The sequence below is a fragment of the Palaemon carinicauda genome, chromosome 16 (assembly GCF_036898095.1).
Source record: "Palaemon carinicauda isolate YSFRI2023 chromosome 16, ASM3689809v2, whole genome shotgun sequence".
Taxonomy (NCBI): domain Eukaryota; kingdom Metazoa; phylum Arthropoda; class Malacostraca; order Decapoda; family Palaemonidae; genus Palaemon; species Palaemon carinicauda.
This window is the reverse complement of record NC_090740.1, coordinates 114643098-114669963: the sequence shown is the minus strand read 5'-3', so window position 1 is coordinate 114669963 and position 26866 is coordinate 114643098. Positions and strand designations below refer to the sequence as shown.

Genomic DNA, 26866 nt, shown 5'->3' with positions numbered 1-26866 from the left:
GGGATTGGTTTTTGAGCATGTCGGAAGGTCTTGATCTATGGATCGTTTGAATAACCCTTGGGGAGCGACAAGTGGAGCTTCACGGGGCGCTATCTTGCATTTTGCTTCCTGCTTTTCGGGCCTATAATTGGTCCATTCCATCTAATAGAGGGGTAGGAGGTGAAGATATCGATGTCAATGGCTCTAGAGCCGGCACAGGCGGAAACAATCCCGACACGACATTCTCCCCTTCTTCCCGTGGGGGCTTCCTGCCCTCCATCCCAAAGGCTCTCTGGCCGTCGGGAGATGTGAATCGTGCCTGGGGCACTACTATTTCCTTACTTGCTTTCGGAAATAGTAGATTACGCATCCTATCATTAGGTAGATATGGTCCCGGAGAGATTTTTCTGGAAGCCTCTCACCCAGTTGAGTAATTTGTTACAAGCTGCATCCCTAGACTCTATCGACTTGGGATTCTCGAAACCCTCGGACATTAAGGTCCGACATACATTGCAAACCTGCGGGTTCGAATAATGTAGGGATTCGGAAATAATATTGCAGGGGGCATGAAACCTGCATGAATCATGATCGTAAAAATACTTGCTCTTGACATTGCAGAACACTGCAACGCATGTCATCGGGGGTTCCTCCTGTAAGAAAGGAAAGCCAAATGAGTATACAATTGATTGTCTCACCGATAAGCAATATGTAAAAGTCATCTTTTAACTAAATAGCTTAGGATATTAAGCTAAAAAGGGATAATAGGTGACACATACTTGCATATCCCCTGCAAACAAATGCTGTTACCTCCCCTCAGTATTAACTATAAAGAGATTCCTTTATCAAGGGAACTCCAACGAAAAGGGTCTAACACCTAGGGGTAGAGAAGTGAACAAATCACTGCCCCTTTATATTCTTAACACTTTGGGGTAAGGATGACTGATTTCTTATCAGAGTATTGAAGGAATTCTATTCTTTCAATATAGGAATGGTACCAGCAGAAGCCTGCACAGGGATACCCTAGAAAGTGTTGGAAAAATATAGGCTACTGTATAATATATACTGTAGTTTTCTGTTTGCAGTATGATCTATATTGCAAACAAACTGGTTACAGTATAGTCATACACTGTAGTTCTAGCTGGCATATTGCCGGCAAGGCTAGCACCAGGGACAGTTCAGTCAATATATTGTCGGCTGTAATGGTGGCTGGCAGCTCGCCGGCTGCCGGCTGTCGGCAGCTTACCGGCTGCCGGCTGTCGGCAGCTTACCGGCTGCTGGCAGCTTGCCGGCTGCTGGCAGGTCGCCGGCTGCTGGCAGGTCGCCGGCTGCTGGCAGGTCGCCGGCTGCTGGCAGGTCGCCGGCTGCTGGCAGGTCGCCGGCTGCTGGCAGGTCGCCGGCTGCTGGCAGGTCGCCGGCTGCTGGCAGGTCGCCGGCTGCTGGCAGGTCGCCGGCTGCTGGCAGGTCGCCGGCTGCTGGCAGGTCGCCGGCTGCTGGCAGGTCGCCGGCTGCTGGCAGGTCGCCGGCTGCTGGCAGGTCGCCGGCTGCTGGCAGGTCGCCGGCTGCTGGCAGGTCGCCGGCTGCTGGCAGGTCGCCGGCTGCTGGCAGGTCGCCGGCTGCTGGCAGGTCGCCGGCTGCTGGCAGGTCGCCGGCTGCTGGCAGGTCGCCGGCTGCTGGCAGGTCGCCGGCTGCTGGCAGGTCGCCGGCTGCTGGCAGGTCGCCGGCTGCTGGCAGGTCGCCGGCTGCTGGCAGGTCGCCGGCTGCTGGCAGGTCGCCGGCTGCTGGCAGGTCGCCGGCTGCTGGCAGGTCGCCGGCTGCTGGCAGGTCGCCGGCTGCTGGCAGGTCGCCGGCTGCTGGCAGGTCGCCGGCTGCTGGCAGGTCGCCGGCTGCTGGCAGGTCGCCGGCTGCCGGCCTACTAGGTGCTAGGAACTAACTACTGTATAATCATACTATAGTTATCTGTTTGCAGTATATATCATATTGCAAATTACTGGCTACTGTATAATTATTTATAATTTAGTTCAGCCAGTGTGCTGCCATTATGGCAAGCATCTGACGGTAGGGTTCAGCCGGTATGACACCGACTGGGCTTGGGAAGAATAAGAGACATATATTTCTGTATCCCGCCTAGCCCGTTTGCTATAACCTCCCTTACAATACTAAATCAGAGTTTCCTGATCGGGGAAACTTGAGGATAAGGGTTCTACCCTTTTAGGGTTAGAAGTGTAATACCACCAGCCCTTTAAAATATTTAATATTATAGGGTAAAAAAAAAAACTGATTTCTAATCAGAATATTGAAGAAATTCCATTCTTTCAATATAGGAATGGTCTCGGCAAAAGCCTGGGCAAGGATACCCAAAATATATTGGAAAATAACTACTAGTATAATATATACAATGGTTTTCTATCTGCAGTATATCCTGTACTGCAAATATACTGACTACCTGTATAAACATATACTTTAATTCAGTCGGCATATAGCCGGCATAGCTAGCTCTGCCAGCACAGCCAGCATTCTAGCTAAAGAGAGAGAGACACAGCAAGGAGTGAAGGCTGCTTTATTACTGTGTATGTACACAGTAATTAAGGATGTAAAAGTATAATTTACTACCTTTCTCCAGAGAGAAGGTTCAAATGGAAGGGGAGAATGTAACATTCAGGCTTCCATCCAGCCACAGTAATATCGCCGGCAGAATCCAGCCTGCCACCTAGCCGGCAGGCTAGCCCACAGCAGCGCTAGTACAGTCGGCGTGCTGCCAACTGAGTCGGCACCTATCTGTGCCGGCCTGGCCAGCCTACCGCCAGCCAGAGTAATACCCCAACAACAGAACTTGTAGCCAGCAGTCCAAGGGAGAACTGAAGAACCTAGTGACAGAAGGGACTTCCCACCCACAGCCATCATGGCTGCCAGCAGCCGCCAGCCTCCGGCAGCTTTCATGGCAGCTGGCAGATGGCATGACTACTAGCAGCTTGCATAACTGCCGGAAGCAGTCATAACCACCGACATCATGTAAAACCCATTGTCGCCAGCAGCCAACATGGCCGCCGGCAGTTGTCATGGCTGCCTACAGCTGGCATAGCCGCAGACAGCCGGACAACAGCTGCAGAGAGGCAGTCTAGCCGGGCCCCGCAACCTACTGGCAATGGTGAGGTTGCAGGACGCCAGCTCAAAGAAAGACAATGGCTCTGCCATCATAAAAGAACAGAAGGGTAGGGAAAAGGGTCCTGAATGAGGTGTGGAAGGAGCCGGCAAGTGCCGGTCCTACACACTCATAAGAAACTGTTTCAGTATCAGCGGCATCCTAGGCGGTAGGAGAATCATCTATTCTCCAGCCTAGGGTCTGCCAATACAGTTAAGGGGCCGGCAGCAGTGCCACCTCCTCTCAACAGGGGAGAAACAGAGTTCCAGTGCCGGCGTCATCCTAGGTCTCGGGAGTGTAACTACTCCTCAGCCTAGGGTCTGCGAGCACAGGACTAGACTACTAGGCCACAGGGAGAAGGTGGCGGCATCTTACAACCACTTCAGGTGCGGCCTAGGGACCACTAGCCTCCTATGTCGGCAGCCTAGCCGGCAGGGGAATGACTATTCACCCTGCCGGCTGACTGTCAGCACAGGACTAAATACTCTGACCGAATTCCAAAACCTGCCATCTGCGATTAAGTGAAGAGACAGAAAACCCTAGGCTAGTCATGCCTGAATGAAAACTCGAGGCATGACCCACTAGGGTTGTAGCCTAAGACTGCACTCAGAGGGAAGAGAGATTACCCTTAAATCTCTACTAGAGACAAATATCTGTTTTATAATTATTCTAGGAGATGTCTATCTCCGAAGAATTGAATACCAATGCACGAGGGTAACCGGGGAAATGTCGAAAGTATACTATGTTGCCTAGGTTAGGTTACCTAGGTAAGACGAAATCTCGGTTACCTAAATCTCCGAAATTCTGACATACGATCGACATAAAAAAAGGAAATTTATGCATATGATATCTTTAAAAGTATTATTTGCCTAATTAGCTTCCATAATTAAAATATTAATACTATTTAAACCGGGAATGTCGTTCTACTAACTAAATAACACATGCCTAACGAACGACCGCGCCCATGGCGCCTCCGGTAACAGGCCTAGCTCCTAAACACAATAAATTGCTCTAATTTCACCGTGAGACTGGAGCTAAATTACGCACATTGTAAAGATTATTATTGCATAATAATCCTTGAAAATCTATCAAAATTATCAGATCAACAGGGAACACCACTGTGCGAAATCGCTACAGAATTAGGAATGTCCGCCATTTTGGATATGGCGCTGTTGTGATACTCAATAGTAGTATGGGAACTAGGGTAACCTTGATACGGCTCCCCTTCTAATTCTGCCATTTTCCCTCTCGAAGCGTAAATGCTATTAGGGGTGCAGATTGCTAAGTGGCATGTCAAGAATACGTCCTCTGATATTATGTGATATGTGATATCCTTGTGAGAAAATTCAAGGATATTCGCGCCAGGAGTTAGAATTCTGGAGACCTAAAGGTAAAATTCTTTGGGAATATCACTGTAGTACATATATCCTTTAGGAAGCTACTTATAGGAACTTCCATCAGGACGACATGGCTTGAGCCCAAAATAAGACTAGAATAATCTGTTGTGAAATGCAGAAACACTCTAAGTGTACTGTATCTCTTCTTTCTTTTCTGCCCAACCCAAGTCTCTTTTCCATTTCACATACTTTTAAAATACTAGCGTAAGTTAAAGTAAAATAGTCAATATTATCTATTCTTACGCTAAAACGAATATCAAAACATAATCAGTTTTAACGAGCATAATAAAACTGTAACATAAATACTTTTCAAGAATTGTACACACAAACTAGATCCATAAAATCATATTTTCTTGCATTTCAAAGTCACGTTACTAGTTGTTTCATGAACTTTTTAATCTTCGCAAATTTGAATGAAACTATTTGTCTGTTCAAAATAATTACGGCAACGAACAAGATTGCAAGTTCTTGATCCTTCATTTAGATTTTTATTCGGGTATTAGATGATGAATTGTTCTGTGATTGGAAAAAAAAAACTGGTGCGCCTATAAAAATGAAAACAGTTCATTCTTCCAAAATTAACATATCATACTTTGGCTCAAAAGCCTCTCTGCCCATGTTTCATTGAAATGTCAAAAAATTATAGTTAATACCTACAAATTATAAATTTATTTACTGAAATCAAATAAAATAGCTGCATCGGTGGTATTCGGTGTTAACTGAAACTTGTTAATGTATCTGAGGATTTTCATATTCCGAATATTTCATTCCACTAATAATTTTGAGGATCTCGTTGGACTGAAGGAGAGGAATGCTCACTCTTAGAAAAATTCGTGCAATTTTGCTGTATAATAACAGATTTTATCATAGGGGAATCTGTATGGTAATTCCAGGTAGGTCCAGCCGGTCACCAAATTTGTACCTGCCTGAAAGTACTGTTTGGATTCCCTTAAGATTGATAAAGAAAAAAAAATGAAAATATGCCAAGAGTTTTTGTGTTCCTGGAAGAGGGTGTACTTCCTAAATATATGTACTATAGTATGAAATAAAATTTTGTGGATTTATAGTCGTTGAATATACAAAAGGAGTTTGCCAAAATATATGCAAAAGCAGGTTGAAATTATGTGCACAATTTTACATTAACATGTGAAAAGTATATTAATCAATGTTTTAAGATTTGTCCTTCTTGGAATAACTGCTTCAAATTCCATGTAGAGCTCGAAAAGATGTACTGGAAACTTGCTAGAAATCTTCCTCTATGCAATTCCTTACAAGCTTGAAAGAAATTAACAACAGTTGATTTTACACAAGTATTTAGATATAAATCATTTCTTTTAGTACTGCTGAACGACACTACAGGTTATCAGTGTTCTCTTAGGGCCTTAGGGCCTTCTTCAATACCAGTCTCCAGAAAATGTGTCAATTTGTGCTTGGGGGAGAATTACTAAAACCAGAATCTGGCAGTGTTCATACTGAATAGGAGACCTTAAATCATAATGCAAAGAAGTTTTGAATGTGTTGTAACTGCAGAAGCATAGCAAATGAGTTATGTGGTTTTAAATTTTATTTATTGCCATTTTGGAAGTAGTGGTCTCCATTTGTTTAATTGGTAAGTTTTTCTCGCTCTGTCAAATGTAAAATAAGTTTCCTAACGTCTACAGGCATGTGTTGAAAATTCAGAAATAATGCTACCAAATTTATAGCTTGCTTTACAAATGGGCTTGGATGAATATAAAGCCTTTCGTGTTTATCAGAAGTCCCTAGATTCTAATCATTGAGGTTTTAATAGTTGGTCTTCAGTGTAATGGTTGATTGTTTAAACACTAAATCATAAAGCTTGTTTTTGAGCTGGAAGAAGTAGTTTTTTAAATTATTATTAAGGCTTTCATCAAGACTAATTAGTAGGGTGTCATAGAAACACAGCAATGTAATCTTCTGGCGATTTACTTAATAACTACTTCAAATGTATATCATTTGCCCATGGAAAAATGGCTTGTTGCTGGGGTAGATGATGCTATCCTTGGTGTCTATGCTATCTCCTTTAGGTAGATCTTTGATTGTTGAAGTTTGGAGCTCTAGCTGGAACTCCTACATGGGTGCAAATTACAAGGGTGCAAATTGTAAGGTTGTAGTAAAATTACAATGAAGAAAAGTAAGATTGGAAGCAGAAATGGAGCAGTAGATTTTCCTTTCACAAATAGATTAATTCAAAGAGAACCAACTAAATGTAGGCCTACTGCTTTAATATTAATTGTAGCAATTTTTTTAGATATCTATAGCCTCCTTTTTTAATGCATTTGATATAGTTTTAATTTGTTCAGCAATTATTTTGATAAACCTATAGTTTTTTTTTTTTAAACATAATTAAAGCCATTTAATATAGATGTCATTTGTTCCATAGAGGTAAAGACAAATCTTGAGCGAGTAGTCTTGTTAATTTCTTTAAGACTGATTGAATGTATTCAGTTGGAATGTTCAGCACGTAACTGAATTGAATTGTTACAGTAAAACGGTTGATTAATTATATTCTTAATTCACACTCTGGATACCAGACACAGTCGTCTAGTTACTTATCTTTCAGAGCTTGCCGTGTGTTTCTACCTCTGTTCTAACTACACTTTATATGAAGATCTTCCCAAACTATAATATTCACCTCGAAGCCTTTGGTATGCAGGAAATCCCAAGAGTTATGACAAATATCGTAGGAGTAAAGAGTATTTCTGTTTTATTCAGGATTTTATCTAATTGTAGAATTATTTATATACCAATATGTTTAATTTTATGATACTTAAAACTAAGTAAGTCCTTTTGTTCAGTAGGTAGACACTAGTGTTATTTAAAATAGTTTAAATGTTACACATTTATCCAAACTAGACTATGATTTTTTTTCTCCATTCTAGTCCTTAACTAAAGCTATTCTAATCCTATTATTCAACCCCTATGGCTACAGCTGGTCTAATGATAATTATATTAGTCTGCATGTAATTAATTATATTTGTGCTTTTGTTTCTCTGCAGTTTTTAACCCAATTATCAAGACCAAATTTAATACAGTATTTGCCCAATTGGAATGTTAAAGTCTGTCTCGTCCTTCTACCTTAAGATGTCTCCTACAAAATCAACTTTCAGATATTCTTTCCCTGTGTTTGTGAATAAAGGTTAGTTGAATTTCAACTTTTTACCATTCCCCTTTTTCAATCTTCTACACTTATCCATAATATTTTTTGTTTAATGTGCTATTTAATTTTTTTTTTTTTACTGATATATCTAACTCAACTGATCTATCTAATGCTTATGATGAAGCAGCACACATGCTATTTGTCTATGCAGTGCCAGTTCTGTGTTATCTCTCTAAAGGTATTAAATTTATGCACAAAGTCAGTACTGTGGTCTCTATTTTCATTGATAAAAATACTGCATCTCCTTTAATTCGATAAAATATCCGAAGCTCTTAATATAGCTTTCAGATTTTAAATTATAGATTAAGTATGTTAATTCCAAAGTGATTGTAAAGTAAGTTGCAATAAGTCTTCTTTACTTTCACAGAAGTGAAACTTTGGCAGGCTTGGAATGAGACGTTGTGCCCTGCAGAGTGACTTTGGTAGAAGGGAACGGCAAGCACCAGTGTCTACCAAAAACCACACACCCGTACCTGCATTATGTAAAAAGAATAGGTTAGTGGCAGCAGAGGCCTCTGCCACAAGCGATGGCCTACTTAAAAGTTTTATGACCACTGACAACCACCAGCAGATTGCTTCGCAACAGTCCTGAATCTGGAGTAGTTGTAACAGAATTGAGGCTGAGCGGAGTAAGTGGCTGTAGAGTTTGTGGGTTGGGGCGTGAGAGGGGCGCAGCATAAATGGGTGGTGGGAGGCTTTGTCATCGCCCCAATATGTCTCTGAGTGGAGTGTCTTGCCGCATACACATCGGCTTCGGTCCTTGTTAATTGGTTATCCTCTTCGGCAGAAGTGGAGGCAGTGATGGAGGTCTTGAAGGTGGCGAGTCACTGTCCATAAGGGCATCGACTTAGTCAATAGGTCCTTCATGGGCAAAGTATCGACATCGGGATAGCGACACGTACAGTTACGGGTCGACATCATATCGAAAGGAAACTGAGTAGATAAAATTCCCAAGGAGAGCCATCCTCGGCAGGTTGCAGGCTAGTGATACAGGTATTTTCCCTGAGGGCAAGCAAAGCCTTTTTGTCCCACAACAGCCGCTGAGAGAGTTGGAAAAAGTTTGGCTTTACATGCCGTTGGCAATGGTAAGTACTGCTTCAGGAGGTACATGTTGAGGGCGTCATACGCCATTGGGGCGTCCCTTTGGTTGTAAAGCTAATCGGAGAGGTCCAGGAAAGTGTCCTTTGGGATTGCTGCAAGCACATAGTTTGCTTTTTTTTTTTAGCTTGAGCAAGCCATTCCCTTGATGCAAAACTGAACTTCACAGATGTTTTAAGTAAACAAACGCTAAACTGCTGACGAAGGGCAGCCGTTTCATCGTGGCGGAATGGATCAAAGAGTCTGGCATCATAAAAAGTGTAGGGAGACCCGATGGACAAAAAGGTGGTGGGGAGCTGATCCTCCTGTGGTCCCCAAATTACCACCAAAGTAGCTGTTCCATACTAACAGAAAGGCAAGGCTCCCTTTGACAAACTTCTTCGATTTCCGTTTGAACGAGGAAAGTAAGTTGTCTCCACTTTACTTATAAGAGTTTATGCATTACACATGATAAATTAATATTTATTAATTAAATACAATACCCAAAATTTCCTGGAAATTTCTTTTTAGGGTTCAAGATAGGAATATTACAGTTAAAAAAAATTGGAATATTAGTTGAAAAATAAATAAAAGAAAATAATGAAAAATCAAGTTTTGGGTTCTTTTGAAAGATCTGTATTTTCTTTGCTACCAATATTCTTAGTTTAAGTGTATAATCCACCTAGCATTTTTTATTCTTTTATATGTAGACCTATATATAGGTTGTGTAGTTAGATACATTTGTGCACCATATGAATATATGTAAGTATGTATTTATGTATAGCATATAAATCACTGTTAATGGTCAGTAGCTCTCATATGTAAAGTGTTTATTTTTTTTCTTTTTTTTTTTTAGTGGTAGGCTAAATTTACTTGATATAAGTTCTAAAATTTCGTTTTTTTTGTATCTGTTGATATAAAAAAAAAAAAACTTGTATTTCTCTTTCATTTTTTGAGAAAAAAAGCTTCATAGGTATTTTTGTTGAAATCTTGTTGGACAGACTTTGGGTATGTATATGTATAAGTTATTAATGGTAATTTTAACTACCCAATAGTGATAATATGGTCTTATTTTTCATGGCTGTTTACTTATCAATAATGAGCCCCTTCCTTGAATTCCAAAGCTACCCTATGATATATACATGTGGAGAAGGCTACGCGTGTAACTACGCACACGTAAAACTGGCTAGCTCCTGCTAACATAACTTGTTGCGTATTCACATTAATTTTTTTCCGGGGCAAATTTTACGCTTTTGTCTTATTTGGTTATCACTTCTAACATTTTTAATCTTCGCCTATAATTATAACATAGAATTTGTAAGTGAATAACGAGCACTACAAGGAAATAAACAGTGCATATCTATTGAGAGACGAGCAGCTAGCTTTTAAGTAAGATATCCCTATCTTGAGAAAAGAAAACTATCGTAAGAGGCTCTGAAATTTAAAGAAAATGGTAAAATTATATCATAAACTAAGTTAAAGGATTTTTCCCCGGAATAAGCTGTAAAATACATAATTATCATGAAGACACGAGCACAGAACTTTTAAGATACCCCTATCCTAAATAAAAAAGACTATCCCAAGAGGTTTTTTGAATTCAAAGAAAATGCTAAAATTAAATGAAAGACTAAGGTAAATGTTTTTTTTTTCCACGGAATAAGCTGTAAACCATAGATCTTAAAGAGACTAGCAGCTAACTTTAAACGAAAAAAACACATCTTGTATAAAAAGAACTAGTATACGTAATTCTGAATTTTCTATAAAATGGAAAAATTACATGTTTCCCAAGTTGAAAGCCTCTTCGTTTTTTTTTCTTCCTTATTTTTCTTTTATTGAATAGTGAGTAAACAGGTACGGGAGTCAGATAGAAATTAGCCATAGAGCCAGTTACGATGGAGCAAGTAAATAAGTTTTTTTCGGTTGTAAAACTTTTTTTTTTTTTTCTATTTAGGATATATTCATAAGAAAATTCAAGGTCATAAATAAATTATCTGAAGTTCAATTATTCCGAGCCAAGAGATCAGCAGTTCATTACCGAAGTTCGAATATTATGTAGCTTTGTCCTTGCATTTTTCCTTCCTTTCTTATGCGTTGTTCTCCTACAAAAAAAAGAAGCCCACATCATATCCTGATTAGAAAATGTTTTACTTGCCCAGTTGGGTAATGTCTGCCCTGTTAAAAGCTCATAATTTGGCGTCAATGACCTTGGATGTCAGGATGCCTGTGAGCTTTAAATCAATTAAAAGGTCATAAGAGTTTTGTGTTCTCTACAGTGATGGTTTCTTACAGTCCATTGTAAGAAAGTATCTTCTCGATCTCTCATCTTAGTTCTGATTCATGGCTTATATAATGAATTGCTTCATCACTCCATTGGAAGAAAGTATTTTCTTGATCTATCGTCATAACACTGATAAGGTAAACTGGCATCCAATACGCTACCGCGTATGTGCGCAAAACCTCATTTTCGATTCTCTGCATCTTTGGCTTTTTCTATAGAGAGGAAATTTACTCCTGAACGGTTAGTTACATGAGAAACACTGCAGAGGCAACGACTGTCATCGTTCCAGCTCTCATCATATTCTGGAGATTTCTATTTGAAGTTTTCCTTATAGAGTATGGTCTTAACTATTTACTGGGTAAGTTACGGTGATATATTTTCAAAAATTTTACAAAAATGATTATAATAAGTTTATTTTTGTGGATATAGTTGATCTTATAGTGAACATTGACATATGATTTGGCAACATAATACAAATGGTATGTTGGTTGTACGCTTGCTATTTATAGTTGAATTTACCAATATACTAAGCTTTATTTTTTTCTTTGTTTCAGTTTCAATCATGGCTTGGGGAGCTTTATCTGAACAGCAGATTTTGGTAAAGTTATTCAGCACCAAGAGCAGTGCCGTCCGCTTCGTCAGCAGTGCCCTCCGCCTCGCCAATGACGTTCTGTGCTCTCTGTTCTCTACGTTTATGGTTTAAATCTGTTCATTGCAAGAAAATAACTTTTTCTTATCTCCTCTTAACCTTGATAACTTAGAACGGCATCCAATATGCTACCCCGTGTATGCAGAAAAACCCTTCTTCGCTTCTGCTCCGCTAAGGTTTTTTTCACGCGGAAATTTACCCCTGAATGATTTGTTGCACGAGAAACTCTGCAGAGTCAACAAATTTCCTTGTTAAATCTCTCGCCGTTTCATGAAGATCTCCATTTAGTTTTCCTTGTAGCATATGGGCTACCTGATTACTGGGTAAGTTAAGGTGACCTATTTTCACAAGTTTTACAATATTGATTATAGTGCGTTTATTTATGTAAATATATTGTTGATATTTAAAGTGAACATTGATAGCTAATTTGGCAATATGATGCAAATGGTATATTGGTTGTAGGCTTAAATTTACCGATATTCTTAGTTTTAAAACTTTCTTATTTTATTTTCGATTGTGGAACTAAAAACTTGCCTGAAGAGCCGATTTTGGTAAAGTTATTTAGCATTGATGACATTATTAGTTCATCTTCATCCTCTAAATATCTTTCAGAGATAGATGGCGCGCATGAAGATTATTATGACCTTGAAAATGAGAACACCCTCCCAGCCGTGATGGCAGATCCTCCTAGAGAAGTTTTTGTGGAATCGCCAGTTATGATCCTTAATGAATTGCCTGAGCCTTCCACGCCTCCCTCTTCGACAGCGGCGCCTCCCTCTTCGACAGCGGCGCCTCCCTCTTCGACAGCGGCGCCTCCCTCTTCGACAGCGGCGCCTCCCTCTTCGACAGCGGCGCCTCCCTCTTCGACAGCGGCGCCTCCCTCTTCGACAGCGGCGCCTCCCTCTTCGACAGCGGCGCCTCCCTCTTCGACAGTGTTGGTTTCATCAGTTCATTGCAAGAAAGCATCTTTTTGATCTCTCCTCTTAACCCTTATAAGGTAAACGGCATCCAATATACTTTCGTATGTGCAGACAATCTCTTCTGCGCTGCTTAGATTTTATATTTCGCGCGGAAATTTACCCCTGAATGGATTGTTGCATGAGAAACTTTGCCGAGGCAATAGATGTCCTTGTTAAATCTCTCGCCATTTCATGGAGACCTTTAAGTTTTCCTTGTAGCATATGGGTTACCTGTTTACTGGGTAAGTTAAGGTCATCTATTTTCACAAGTTTACAATGATTGAGTTTATTTTTGTGAATATAGTGTTGATGCTTACAATGAACACTGATAGGTGATTTGGCAACATCATGTATATAGTATAATATTTGTTGGCTTGCCATTTATTGTTAAATTTACATTTTCCTAAAGTTTTTTATTTTCTTGTTTCAGTTTCAATCTTGACACGTAAACTTTATCTGAAGAGCAGATTTTGCTGTTATTCAGCGCTGATGACATTCAAAAGTGATTCAGAGGATGAAGATGAACTAATAAGAGGTAGAAAGCTTCCATAAAGACGATTATGACCTAGGAAGTAAGGACATCCTCTCGGCTGTGATGCTATATATATTTAAGCTATATACAGGTGTTAGATTTTCTGATTTTATTCTTCATACAGGTACGGTATGAAGCTGGGGATGGCATGTGATGCAAATACTCATTACATGTGTAATGAAATTCCCTACCTTGGAAAAGGAACTTAGATAGGCAAGGGGAAAAATAGCAAGCTTGGAGAGTTCTCCACTATGGAACTAGTCAGGCCATTTCAGCATTCATGACATATAGTAACCAGAATAAAATGGGTATACAAATCTGCCCATAGCTTGTAAGTTAAAAGAATCTAAATGCATTTACTTGAGACAGTCGGAACAAAGCCTTGTTTATCGCATTATATTATGTACACCAAGATGAATATCGGCAAGTCTGTGGCTGAATACAACTTAGAGAATAAAGTAACGGTGCTCTGCCTGAAAGTAAACGCAATGAAGAGAATTCGGTTCTTATCTACAGTTCACCAAAATCCAACCATCGTCGAGGGAAAGAAAACTTGATTTCATGATTTAAAATGCAACCAAAAAGGGCAGTGAACACCTTCGAACAAATTTGTGCGGTAACTTCTTGCAGTCGAAAGACAAGGAGAGGGACATTGTGAATTTTTATGGCTCAACGTTCTCTACGGTGATGGTTTAATCGGTTCATTGCAAGAAAGTATCTTTTTGATCTCTCCTCTTAACCCTGATAACTTAACGGCATCCAATATGCTACCGTGTGTATGCAGAAAAACGCTTCTTCGCTTCTGCTCCGCTTGGGCTTTTTTTTTTCGGGCGGAAATTTACCCTTGAATGGATTGTTACACGAGAAACTTTGGCAAGGCAACAGATGTCCTTGTTAAATCTCTTGCCATTTCATGAAGATCTCCATTTAAAGTTTTCCTTGTAGCATATGAGCTACCTGTTTACTGGGTAAGTTAAGGTCATCTATTTTCGCAAGTTTACAATGTGGATTATAGTGCGTTTATTTATGTGAATATATTGTTGCTATATAAAGTGAACATTGATAGCTAATTTGGCAATATGATGCAAATGGTATATTGGTTGTAGGCTTAAATTTACAGATATTCTTAGTTTTAAAACTTTCTTACTTCATTTTCGATTGTGGAACTAAAAACTTGCCTGAAGAGCAGATTTTGGTCAAGTTATTCTGCACTGATGACATTATTAGTTCATCTTTATCCTCTTGATATCTTTCAGAGATAGATAGCTCACATGAAGATGATTATGACCTTGAAAATGAGAACAGCCTCCCAGCTGTGATGGCAGATCCTCCTAGAGAGTTTTTTGTGGAGTCGCCAGTTATTATCCTTGATGAATTTCCCGAGCCTTCCACGCCTCCCTCTTCGACAGCAGTGTTCTGTGCTCTCTGTTCTCTACAGTGATGGTTTCATCAGTTCATCGCAAGATAGTATCTTTTTGATCTCTCCTCTTAACCCTTATAAGGTAAACGGGCATCCAATATACTTTCGTATGTGCAGACAATCTCTTCTTCGTTTCTGCGCTGCTTAGATTTTATATTTCGCGCGGAAATTTAACCCTGAATGGATTGTTGCACGAGAAACTTTACCGAGGCAACAGATGTCCTTGTTAAATCTCTCGCCATTTCATGGAGACCTTTAAGTTTTCCTTGTAGCATATGGGCTACTTGTTTACTGGGAAAGTTAAGGTCATCTATTTTCACAAGTTTACAATGAATGAGTTTATTTTTGTGAATATAGTGTTGATGCTTACAATGAACACTGATAGGTGAGTTGGCAACATCATGTAAATAGTATAATATATGTAGGCTTGCCATTGTTAAATTTACCTATTCCTAAAGTTTTTATTTTCTTGTTTCAGTTTCAATCTTGACACGAAAACTGTATCTGAAGAGCAGATTTTGCTGTTATCCAGCACTGATGACATTCTAAAGTGATTCAGAGGATGAAGATGAACTAATAAGAGGTAGAAAGCTTCCATAAAGATGATTATGACTTATAAAGTAAGGACAACCTCTCGGCTGTGATGCTATATATATTTAAGCTATATACAGGTGTTAGATTTTCTGATTTTATTCTTCGTACAGGTACGGCATCAAGCTGGGGATGGCATGTGATGCAAATACTCATTACATGTTTAATGAAATTCCTTACCTTGGTAAAGGAACTAAGATAGACAAGGTGAAAAATAGCAATCTTGGAGAGTTCTCCACTATGGAACTAGTCAGGCCATTTCAGCATTCATGACATATAGTAACCAGAAAAAATGGGTCTACAAATCTGCCCATAGATTTCAAGTTGAAAGAATCTAAATACATTTACTTGGGACTGTCGGAACAAAGCCTTGTTTACCACATTAAATTATTCACACCAAGATGAATATCGGCAAGTCTGTGGCTGCATACAACTTCGAGGATAAAGTAACGGTGCTCTGCCTGAAAGTAAACGCAACGAAGAGGATTCGGTTCTTATCTACAGTTCACCAAAATCCAACCAATGTCGAGGGAAAGAAAACGCAATTTCATGTTTTATAATGCAACAAAAGGGGCAGTGGACACCTTGGAACAAATTTGTGCTGTAACTTCTTGCAGTCGAAAGACAAGGAGAGGGCCATTGTGGATTTTTATGGCATTCTGAACATCATTGTGAATAATGCATTCATAATTTGTTCGAGCAAACCTAACGAACAAGGAGTCGCCCAACGTCGGTTTGAGATGGAATTAGTGATAGAACAGCGTTTTCCTTGAGCATACTGAAGACTTTACGGAGCTGGTCTTCAAACGGAGCTTAAGTAGTTATCCAAAATTTATTTTGCCCCATGCAATAGCGGCCCAATTCACGAGGCGAAGATTCAAATAAGATGGAAAAGCTACAAAGGTGCCATATTTCTCCCCAGCTGTTTACAGCTAGGGTGAATCATTTGTGTGCAAATTGCAAGAGGTCCTCTTGCCATCGACATATGATGATACAGCACTTGCTGAATCCTAGAATGGTTAGTTTTCATTATATTCTGTTTTATCTTTAATTTACTACAATTCTCTCAATAATTTATGGATATTATATGCCATGTAGATCATAAATGCAGAAATATCAGAGGAAAATATCTGCTCCACGCAAAGGTTTCTTTTATATTTTTTACAAATTTTTACCATATTATACCTATTATATCATCTTATTCAACTATTACTATAATCTTATGGATACAATTCTTAGGTTTCGATTCATGATTTATATTAGGAAAAAATATTTTTGACAAGATTTTTTAGCAACTAAATATTTCTCCCTTTGCCATTTCTCAACTTTTTCTTTTCTTTCCAGATGTACAGTTTCCAGCGTGTGGTTCATTCTTCCACTGAAGATGCATCAGGGAGTACTCGAACTGCCATAAGGTACCATCAATCAACAGGTATAAAGACTCACGGGGCCCCAAGAGTGGTAATGTATCAAAATGATAGTTTTCAGGTCTCTTTAAAGAAAAGAAATATATATGTAATTTTTTAGTTTTTTTATTATTATTACAGCCTAGTTATACATACCTTAAAGACAATATTGAAAAATATCATAACCCGCACTAAAAAGTGTAATGGAAAAAAGCGGTAGCTTATACGCTACCCCTTTACAGGGCGAGCTTTCAATTAGAACATTTACCTATCCGTGGTTAATTTTGATTGATGAATTATATGACAAATTGCTTCATCAGTTCATTTGAAGAAATATCTTCTTGATCTTATCTTGATTATGATTTGTGGTTTATATGATAAATCGCTTCACCGGTCCTTTGCGAGATAGTATCTTCTTGATCTCTTATCTTGTTTGAGCGACGCGAATTAAATAACGAATCTTTTCATCGGTCTATATCGAGAAAGTATGTTCTTTTCATCAGTCTATATCAAGAAATTATATTATTGATCTCTAGTTTTAGTTGTGATTCATGGATTATATGATGAATCACTTTGAGTTGAAGTGAGTTTGTTCCTGCAAAAGCGTAACAATATTACACTTGGGTCTGAAAGCCGCTAGGCTTCAGTTTCATTCTAACTCCCAAAAATTGTTTGCAGTTGATGTCTGGAAATAGTTTTGAGTTTTTAGCGACATTTGGTTTATATGAAACTTTCTCAATGTTTCTTTTTTATCATAGAGAAATGCTAATAGTAGCTCCAGGTAGCTGCATCTTATTAGATTTGCCTAAAAATACCATCTAGATTCCTTAGGATAAGACTCCTGTCATATATATTAACCTTTTCCGCAGTAAGAATCAAGATCATATGAATGTGTATTCCTCTCCTTCTATGCGAAGATAGAGACTTGCTCTTCAAATACTGACAAGATTCATTATTCTGGAACTGAAAATCATTAGTAACAAAGCAATGGTTTTATATGAATGAATGCCCCTGATTTACATGTTCCTCTATTTTACAAATGATTTCCTTACTACACAAATGGTGCTAAATGTCTTTAAATGTGTTTAGAAACTTACCTTGTGCAAGCACATTTCTTACTTTCTTTAACAATGTTTTAATATTTTTCTCCATGATTTTTAGCAAGCAGCTCTTGTCTTTAATTGTTGACAGTAAATTGATTGATTAAATCATCCATAATTTGGAAATGATAGTTTTTCAATGGCTTATCTTACAGGCTTTCCAGTAATATTTCTATTTGTTTTGACCATACTTACATTATGATCTTTCCAGAATATAGTATCCACGTTGATGTCAAAAGGTATGCTGTCAGTTACACGGGTTTAGCATTTGTTCCAGAGTTATGGTGGAAAGTTTTATCCAGAATATGGTCGAATTGTACAATTAATTTAGCCATTTTATTCTTGAATTAGGGAATGTAAAACTTCCCCTTTTTTCAGTAAGTAGACCGTTTAAATGTTATTCAAACGTGTCTTGAATTATTGTATTCATCTTTGATGTAGCATTATTTACTATTTTTTTAATTGTTTTTAGTCTATAAAATTAATAATGTTTCTTCTTGGGTTCCTTAACGTTTTTTAAATTTTTCAATACAGTATTCGCTAGATTGATAAAGTTTAATTTTGTATTTGCTGGATTGGAGCCTCGGTTCTCTATCTATTCTATGGTTTTACCTCTAGGTGTCTAATATAAAACCAAATTTCAGTCGCTCTCTCAATTGTGCTGGTGTATAAGGACTAGTTGAATGCCAATTACCTACCCTTAATTGCGTTCTCCCTCTTTCACTCTTGCCCTGAATGGATGGTTAAAATTTCTTTAGGTTGGTAATATAATTCCCTTCTTCTTAATTACACCAATAACTAACAGATGGTGTGGATGAAAAAAAAAAATAAATTAAGTCTTTCACTTTTGCCCTGAATGGATGGTTAAAATTTCTTTTGGATGGTAATATAATTCCTTTCTTCTTAATTAAGTCAATAAATAACAGATGATGTGTACGAAAAAAATAAATTTCTTTTAAGTAATACTCATGTCAGTGAAATACCTTGTTTACACAAATTTGAATTTCTGTTTGGTTTGCATATCATTACTAATGAAAACTTTACTTTTAAATTTTGAAATAAGTGTATCTGGAAATTTTAATTTAAATTGGTATGTGACCTACATGACTGGGGTGTCATGAATTGCCAGAAAGTAGAAGTTTGCTTGAAATGAAACAAAAGTCTTAATCGTATGAAGTATTTCTTCTACTTGAAGTCTAGAGCTGGTAATAAGGCTACTGAAGTGGTAAATATTGTCGAAACAAAGTCTGTTCTGAGGTATATGTATGCTCATGATAAAAATATAGCATTAAGTACATACATCAGGTCAGTATTGTGGTACTTTTATCTGTATTGATAAAAACTGTCGACTATATTAAAAAACACCATTGGTAAAAGGAATTTAGCACTGATACTATTCATGTAACATTGAGAATTTAACTTGTAAATTGAGTATGCCGATGTTGAAGTAATTTTAGAGTAATTTGTAATAAGCCTTCTTCATTTTCCAAAAGTGTAAAAGACCTGGATTTCAAATGAATATTTGCTTTCGGTGACAAGTGAGTATATCGGAATGTGTATAAACTACAAGGTTTTCTTTTGGCCCTATGTGTTTATATAAGTTTTCTTAATTTATTGTAAAATCCATATGTGACTGTTCATCCAATCATTATTAATTCAACTGAACTTGAAAGATTCCCTGGCGAACTTTTGAAAAAGATTTTCTTTTCGTGAAAATATTTATTAGAACTCTTAGTTTTTTATGGGCTTGTGAAAATTGCAAAATATCATAACATTGATTTTAGAAATTAGTATATCCGCATTTATTAGTAGGAAGAGGTTATTTTCAAGTCATTCTGAAATATAAATGGATTATTCCTTGATGCCTTCTTATTTGAATAGATGATTAGGAAGTATTTTTGAAAATTTTGAAGTTTGAATATATGCAAAATCAGGTTTAAATGACAGTTGCATGATTTTGCGGTAATATGTAATGGAAAGTAGATAATCCATGTTCTAAGATTTGCCCTACTTAAGATAACTGCTTCAAATTTCTTTCAGAGCTCGCCAAGATGTAAAAGGTATTTACTGGTAATCCGCCTCGATGTAATTCCTTTCAAGCCTTAAAGGAATTAACAACACAGAATTTAGTAAGTCTTCATATGTAAGTCCTTTCTTTTAGTACTGCTGAACGACAATACAGACTGTCGGCGTCTTCTTCAATACAAATCTCCAAAATGTATGTCCATTTTGTTTAGGGAAGAGGTACTAGAAGAGGAACCTGACGGAGTTCTAACTGGATAGGAGATCTTGGAAGTAGTAGTCTCTGCATTTGTTCAGTTGGTAAGCGTTTTTTTAGTTCTGTCCATTATGAAATAAGTGTCCTAGCTTCTAAATGCATTTGCTGAAAATGCAGAAATAATGCTACCAAATTTACAGCTTAGCTTCAACAGGGACTTGATGCTTGTAAATCCTTGCTTGTAATTCTTAGTTTACCAGAAATCCATAGGTTCTGGCAGTGAGATTTGAAGTTTCTTGATTGTAATGCTGGCTTTGTAACACAGTCATAAGGTTTGTTTTCGAATTAGTAGTTAATGTGTGTCAACGTTTTTTTAATCAACCAAGGCATTTCCCTACTGCCGCTGCCTCAGCTGTCGCCAAGGTGACGGGAGGAAGCAGAAGGTCCTTTTGGAACTGCTTCACAATCGCTCTCTAAGCTATTCTATTTTTAGCACGCTCTTGTGCCCATCTCGCTTCTATCCTCCTATTACCCTGAGCTTTCTTACCTCCACTCGTCCACCCAAGCCTTAGCCATCCTTTTGTGCTTTTAGCTTTAGATCTTGCATTCCTGTACTTCAACAGACTGCCATTTTCCATTCTTTTTACATATAAACTATCTCATCACATTCAAATCCACTCTAGCTGCTAATTCATTTCTTACACCCGTTCTCCACTCATTTCTTACTCCTGCTCTCACTCTCGCTACTTCATTCTTAACCCTATCTAATAGGGATAAACCAGCTATACTCTTCAGATACCTCATCTCGAATCATCTCGAAAACATTAAATTTCTGTCTTGTCATTTTCATTCCCTACAACTCTGATCTACACATCAGTTTGTTTAATTAATTTCTCCTACAAAGCTCTCGCATTAATTTCAAACCCTCTATTCTTTACCACTCCCTTCACTTCTCCCAACACTATATCCTTCATTCCCTCTCTGACGTGCATCTGCTTTTACTCCACCATTTGCAGCAACAGACCATAAGTACATAAACAAATCTACTTCCTCTATTAAGTCTCCATTCAACAGGACACCCAATCTAGAGCCACACTCGCTTCTCGTGCATCTCATAACCTTACTCTTAAACACAAAAACTCGACTTCCTTCTCGCGCACTCCTTTCCAATGTTAATCTACTTATCCGCTGCTCAGTCTATAACCAATACATTATCATCTCCAATTAACAACCGATTAACTTCTTACTCATAATGACTATCATCTATCGGCATAGCACTCGAGCATTCACCTCTTACAATTCCATCAACAAACTAGTTACAGAACAATGGTGACGTTACACATCCGTCTCCTCCTCACTCTCACTGGAAACCACTTGCTTATTTCATTTTCTATCCTAACACGCGCTTTGTTGCCCATGAACAATCTAGTCACTCCTTACAACAACCTTATACCAATTCCGTATAACATGATCCTATTCCATTTCTCTTCCCTATCAATTCTATCATAAGCTTTCTCCTAAGCTTTCTCCAAATCCATATATGCAATAGACATCTCCATGCTTTTTGCTAAATATTTCTCTCATACCTGCCGGGCTGTAAAAATTTGATCCATAAATCCCTTAATCATAGAAATCTGATCCATACATCCCTTACCCATCCTAAGACAACGCTGCACTCAAGATTGCATAGTCTGTTTAATCCCTAATTCTATTAATTAACACTACCATATACTCTTTCCAGCCAAACTAAGAAAACTAATACCCCTAGAATTAAAACACTATGGCATATCTCCCCTACCTGTTGTAAAGTGAAACTACACTCGCACACCCAGTCCACTGGTACCATTGATAACACAAAACCAAAACATATATTAAACAATCTCGCCAACCAATTAAGTAATCCCACTCTCTTCCTTTAACATCTCGGCCCTCACACCATCAATACCAGGTACTTTACCTGCTCTTGTTTCATCTAATACTCTCTTGACTTCCTCTCTTGTAATCTCCCATCACTGGCACCTCAACACCTGCAACAGAAATTATATCTGCCTCCCTTTTATCCTCGACATTCGACAAACTTTCGAAATATTCAGCCCACCTTTTCCTTGACCTCGTCTCCTTTAAACAGCCTTCCATTTTCCTCTTTCACTGTCTCTAAATTTCACCATCTACCCTTCCTTACTCTCTTCACTTCTTTCCAGAACTTTTTATTCTTTTCTAATGAACAACCCAATCCCTGACAGCACCTCCAGTTAGCCACCCTCTTTGACTCTTCTACTTTACGTTTTACTTCCACGTTTTTTTTTTCCTCTATATCTTTCATACTTTTCGGCCATATTACTTTGCATCCTTCCTTCAAACGCCTTTTTTTCCACGCCATCTTCACTCCATTCCACCATTCACTTCCCTTCTCATGCTGCCTCAAACAATCCTCTTACCACAGACATCATTTGCAAACCCAACAAAATTTTCGTTTACTTACTTCCACTCCTCCTCTAAATAACTAGTTTCTCTCAATTTTCCCCTGCCATATGTCACTTCAACCATTCTTGATCTTCACTTTTTACCTCTGGCATTTTCAACTCTTCAACCTTCACTACCTTCCTTTTATATCCCCTTATTCTATTTGCCCACTCTTTTGCTACACCTAATTTTCCTTCAAACAAAAAATTATCAGACATACCATTAGCCATATCCTTAAACACGTGCATATCTTTCAATCTTCCAAGTATCCATCTTGTTATCAACACATAATCCATTAATGCACTTTCTACCACTTTTAACATTTGCCACTCTTACCCATGTATACTCGTTGTTATGTTTCTCTAAAAAAGATACTTTACCATCAGCTCTTGCTCAAAATTCAAATATAGCTGTCTCTCGCCACTCTAATTTTCACCTGGTATGCATAATTCCCAATGACACCTTCTACCTTCCAGCACCCACTCTGGAATTAAAGTCCCCCGTCACCACTACATAATTCCTTATACTCGGTCCTTATACACACCTAGTTAATTCATTCCAGAATTTATGTCGCTCTCCTTCACTATTCATTCGTCTCTCCTTCACTTTTCTCGCAGCCTGGTCCATATGCACTAACAAAAGCCCAACATTCTGTACCAAACCTAACTCTTGCCCACATTAATCTACAGAGCTCATTTCATTCCACTACTCTACCTGTTATCCATTCATTCAGCAATAAAGCCCCACACTCTTGCTCTTCCCCTATCAATCCCAGATACTCCACCTGTCACTTCACCAAATATCAATTCACTCTTCCATTTTGTCTTTCTCACACAAGGCTAATACATCCATCCTTCTATTTCAAAATCTTCTTCCAATATTACATCTTTTACCGCCCATGTGCAACATCCACACACATTCAGACACCCAAAAAAACTAGAGCGCGCGAGCAGTAACTCGCCCCATAAGCTCCTCTTCTTTTGAAATTTTATAACACACTGGTGTATGTTGGCGCTATTCTAATTGCTATTATGTACTTCCGGCTACAGGGTGTCATAGTAACAATAGGAATCTTAATCTTCTGTTCTGCGCTATTCACATAATACTTGTTATGTATGTAGATTATTTGGCTATGGGAAAAATATTGTTGCTTGCATAGATTGTTATTTCTAGCGTCTATGCTATCTTCTTAAAGTGCATCTTTGGTTTTTGAAGATTGGAGCTCTAGTTGACTCTTACACCGTGCAAATTCTAGGGATGTAGTAAAACTAAAATGAAGAAAAGTAAGATTGAAAGTAAGAGTAGGACAGTAGGTCTTCCTACAAGAATATATTAATTCAAAGAAGCTCGACTAAATGAAGTCCTTTAGGATTTATATATCATTTATTGTAGGTTTTTTTCTTGAACAAAGGACACATTCTAAACATGTTATTGTTTAAAATAGATCTTGAGCAAGTATTTTTCTTGCTATCTTTAAGGCTGATAAAATAGTGTTCTCCCTTGAGATGTTCAGCACGTAACTATGTCTAGAATTATTAAGCAATACATATGGCTACAACTGGTATAGTAATAATCATATTAGTCTCCATACAATTATATTAATGATATTTGTGCGTTTCTTCCTCAGCAGTTTTTAAACAATTTGGCAACACCAAATTTAACACAGCATTTGGTCGATTGCAATGTGAAGTCTGCCGCGTCCTTCTACCTCGAGATAAAAAACTTTCAGATAGTCTCTCGCCTGTTTTTATTTTTGTGTGAATAAAGGTTAGTCGAGTTTCAGTTTTCTGCTGTTCATTATTTTCTCCCTTTTCCACTCTTGTCCATTATGTTATATTCTTTCTTTTTTTCTTATTAGTGATAGCTATCGCACTTGGGATGAAGCTGCACCAGTGATAGACGTTGTTTGCCCAATACCAGCTCTTTGTTCTCTATCTAAAAGCATCAAATTTATGCACAAGCTCAGTTCTGAGTATCTATCTGCATAGATAAAAATGACTGTACTGTAGTACCTTTATTCAACAAAATAATTGAAGCTATTTATATAGCTTGAGGATTTAAAGTTCGAGTTAAGTATAATGCTTGCAAATTAATTTTCAAGTAATTTACTATGTCTTCTTCATTTTCACTGAGCTTTTGAATATCTTGTGCTAAACTGCATTGCCCAAATAACCATTCTAGTAGAGTGAATCTCAGGATTCAATGACAGCTTTCTGTTGGTATTTTTAAGCATTAATATATCTGCTTCACTTTTAGTACTCGTCATGTGAAACTAAACGCTTCAATTTTGAGAAATTCGGCTTATAGATACTAGTCTCTTATTTCATTTTGACAAAAATACGCTGTTCTACATGCAAAAATTTTGAAGCCCAGATTTTTCTTGTGGGATAGTAAAAGTGGCAAAATAACATCCCAATAATTTTGGAAACGATTTCGGAAACATTTTGGTAGTAAAACTTGTAGTTTCAACTAGTAATAGATGAAATAAGATGTATTCAAAGTAATCTGTTTAAGGTAAAACTCTAGATTTCAAGTAATTAAACTTGTTTCAATGGACTACTTTAAGCTAACGTGATTACCATAACATGAAACTTGTAACGTTCATATGTACTGGCCACACTGCAGTGGCCCTAAAAGACTTTATAAGGACTATAGTGGACTATATAGTGTTAATTGCAATAGAATATACTATGCAAACTTATTCGGGTTTTTGCTTTCAAAACATCAGATATGTATCTGGCTCATAAAGAACTTTCTACCCATTACCTATCAGGCATGGATCAAGTACAAAATACTATTGTCACTAGTTTTTTCATAAAAGTAAATGTACTTATAATTGCATTTCTATCTCTCAATATTACAAAGATTATATAATTGTCTCTGACAAGGTCACATTTTGAGAAATTGAGCTTCGTAAATATTTTTGTAGATCCTGATTTAACAGACTTTAACATTTATAAGTCAACAAATTTTGCTCTCCAAAAACATACAGGGATTATGTGTAACAAATGTGCACACAAGACCAGGGCTGATCAACATAATATGTAGGCCTATAAATATTCTTTTTTTCTGGGGAAAATGTTATGCTTTAGTCCTATCTAGTTGTAGTTCCGTAGTTTCTTGTAGTTAATCATCTGTAAGCATAATTATAATATTGAATTTCTAAATGCGTAAACGAGCATTACAAAGAAATAAGCACTGCATGCCTTAAAGACGTGATCCCTTTCCTTTTATTAAGGATACCCCTATAGTATATATAGAAAACGAGCAAATTCAGTCTTGAGATTAAAAGAAAATGGTAAAAATATATGGGAGACTGAGTTAAATGGGCTTACCCAGGTCAGAGAAAGTTAAGTCATTAAGCCAGACACGCTCGAGTGAATATATATAAGACACTCTAGCAGTAAATAAGGGGCTTCATTATAGCAGTAAATAATTGGTTTAATTAAGGCTATTTGAAATAAAATATAAACTTTCTATCTTAAATATAATTATCTGAAGTTCAAATATTCAGTGCCAGAGCTCGGCATTATTCTCGAAAGAAAATCCAGAAAATCGTTAGAATCATAAGAAACGCTTTCGTACGAATTTAATGCCACTTGTTTGCCTATTCCTTCATTGTAAAAAATATATATTATATTAAATGTCTTTAAGTCTTGTGCCAGCATTTTTTTTTTTTATTTTTTTTTAAGAATGTTTTCATGTTCTAATATTTTTCTCTTCATGTTTAGCAGGTAAGTCTGTCTTTAACAGTTGACAAGAACTTGATTGATTAATATAATTATCCACAAATTGGATGTGCGACAGGTTTTTTCAATGGCTTATCTTATAAGCTTTGTTTTAAGATTGTTTTCTTCATTTCTGACCACACTTTTATTCCAATCTTTTCAGAAATATCCACCTCGATGCCAGTCTTGCGGGTTTGGCCTTTATTTCTGAATTATGGTGGCAAGTTTTATTCAGAATATGATAGAATTATAAATCTTTTACAAATGTTATTCTTGGAATTTATGCAACGTAAAACGTCAAACCATTTATGTTCTGTAGGTAGACACCATTTTTATCTAAATAGTTTAAAAGTGTTATTCAAACTTTAGCCTTCTATCACTTCACTCTCTACTTGTTGAACTCCGGAAAAAACTTATGTTTATTAAGTTTTAACTCGGCGGTATATGTTGTTGGTTGTTTTTGTCTATGAGGACAGGTTCTTAAGTTGATATAGAAAGCAAATTTAACTTAATTAATACACTTGTAAATAGAAGATTGCGGAGTCCGGAGTTCTGGAGTCCGGAGTTCTGGAGTCCGGAGTTCTGGAGTCCGGAGTTCTGGAGTCCGGAGTTCTGGAGTCCGGAGTTCTGGAGTCCGGAGTTCTGGAGTCCGGAGTTCTGGAGTCCGGAGAATACAAAGTACCAGCTTTCCGTCATTTTCTCGCCTGTGCTAGTTAGTTGAATGCCAGTTGCCTACCCTCAATTGTATTCTC

General features: G+C 37.7%; 1 protein-coding gene and 1 long non-coding RNA gene across 2 annotated transcripts; one reads left to right on the top strand and one right to left on the bottom strand.

Moving 5' to 3' along the window:
• Positions 1 to 561: 561 nt before the first annotated feature.
• LOC137655501 (paraneoplastic antigen Ma6E-like) lies at positions 562 to 5133 on the bottom strand. The gene is made up of 3 exons (XM_068389399.1): positions 5108 to 5133; positions 1248 to 1888; positions 562 to 629 (listed from the first exon to the last, which is right to left on the bottom strand). The coding sequence occupies exons 1-3, from the start codon at positions 5131 to 5133 to the stop codon at positions 562 to 564; spliced, it is 735 nt and encodes a 244-aa protein (XP_068245500.1).
• A 1961-nt stretch (positions 5134 to 7094) lies between these two features.
• On the top strand, positions 7095 to 10915 carry LOC137655101 (uncharacterized). The gene is made up of 4 exons (XR_011046812.1): positions 7095 to 7216; positions 7533 to 7672; positions 8061 to 8188; positions 8481 to 10915. It is a non-coding gene; the product is annotated as an uncharacterized lncRNA (long non-coding RNA).
• The last annotated feature ends 15951 nt before the right edge of the window (positions 10916 to 26866 follow it).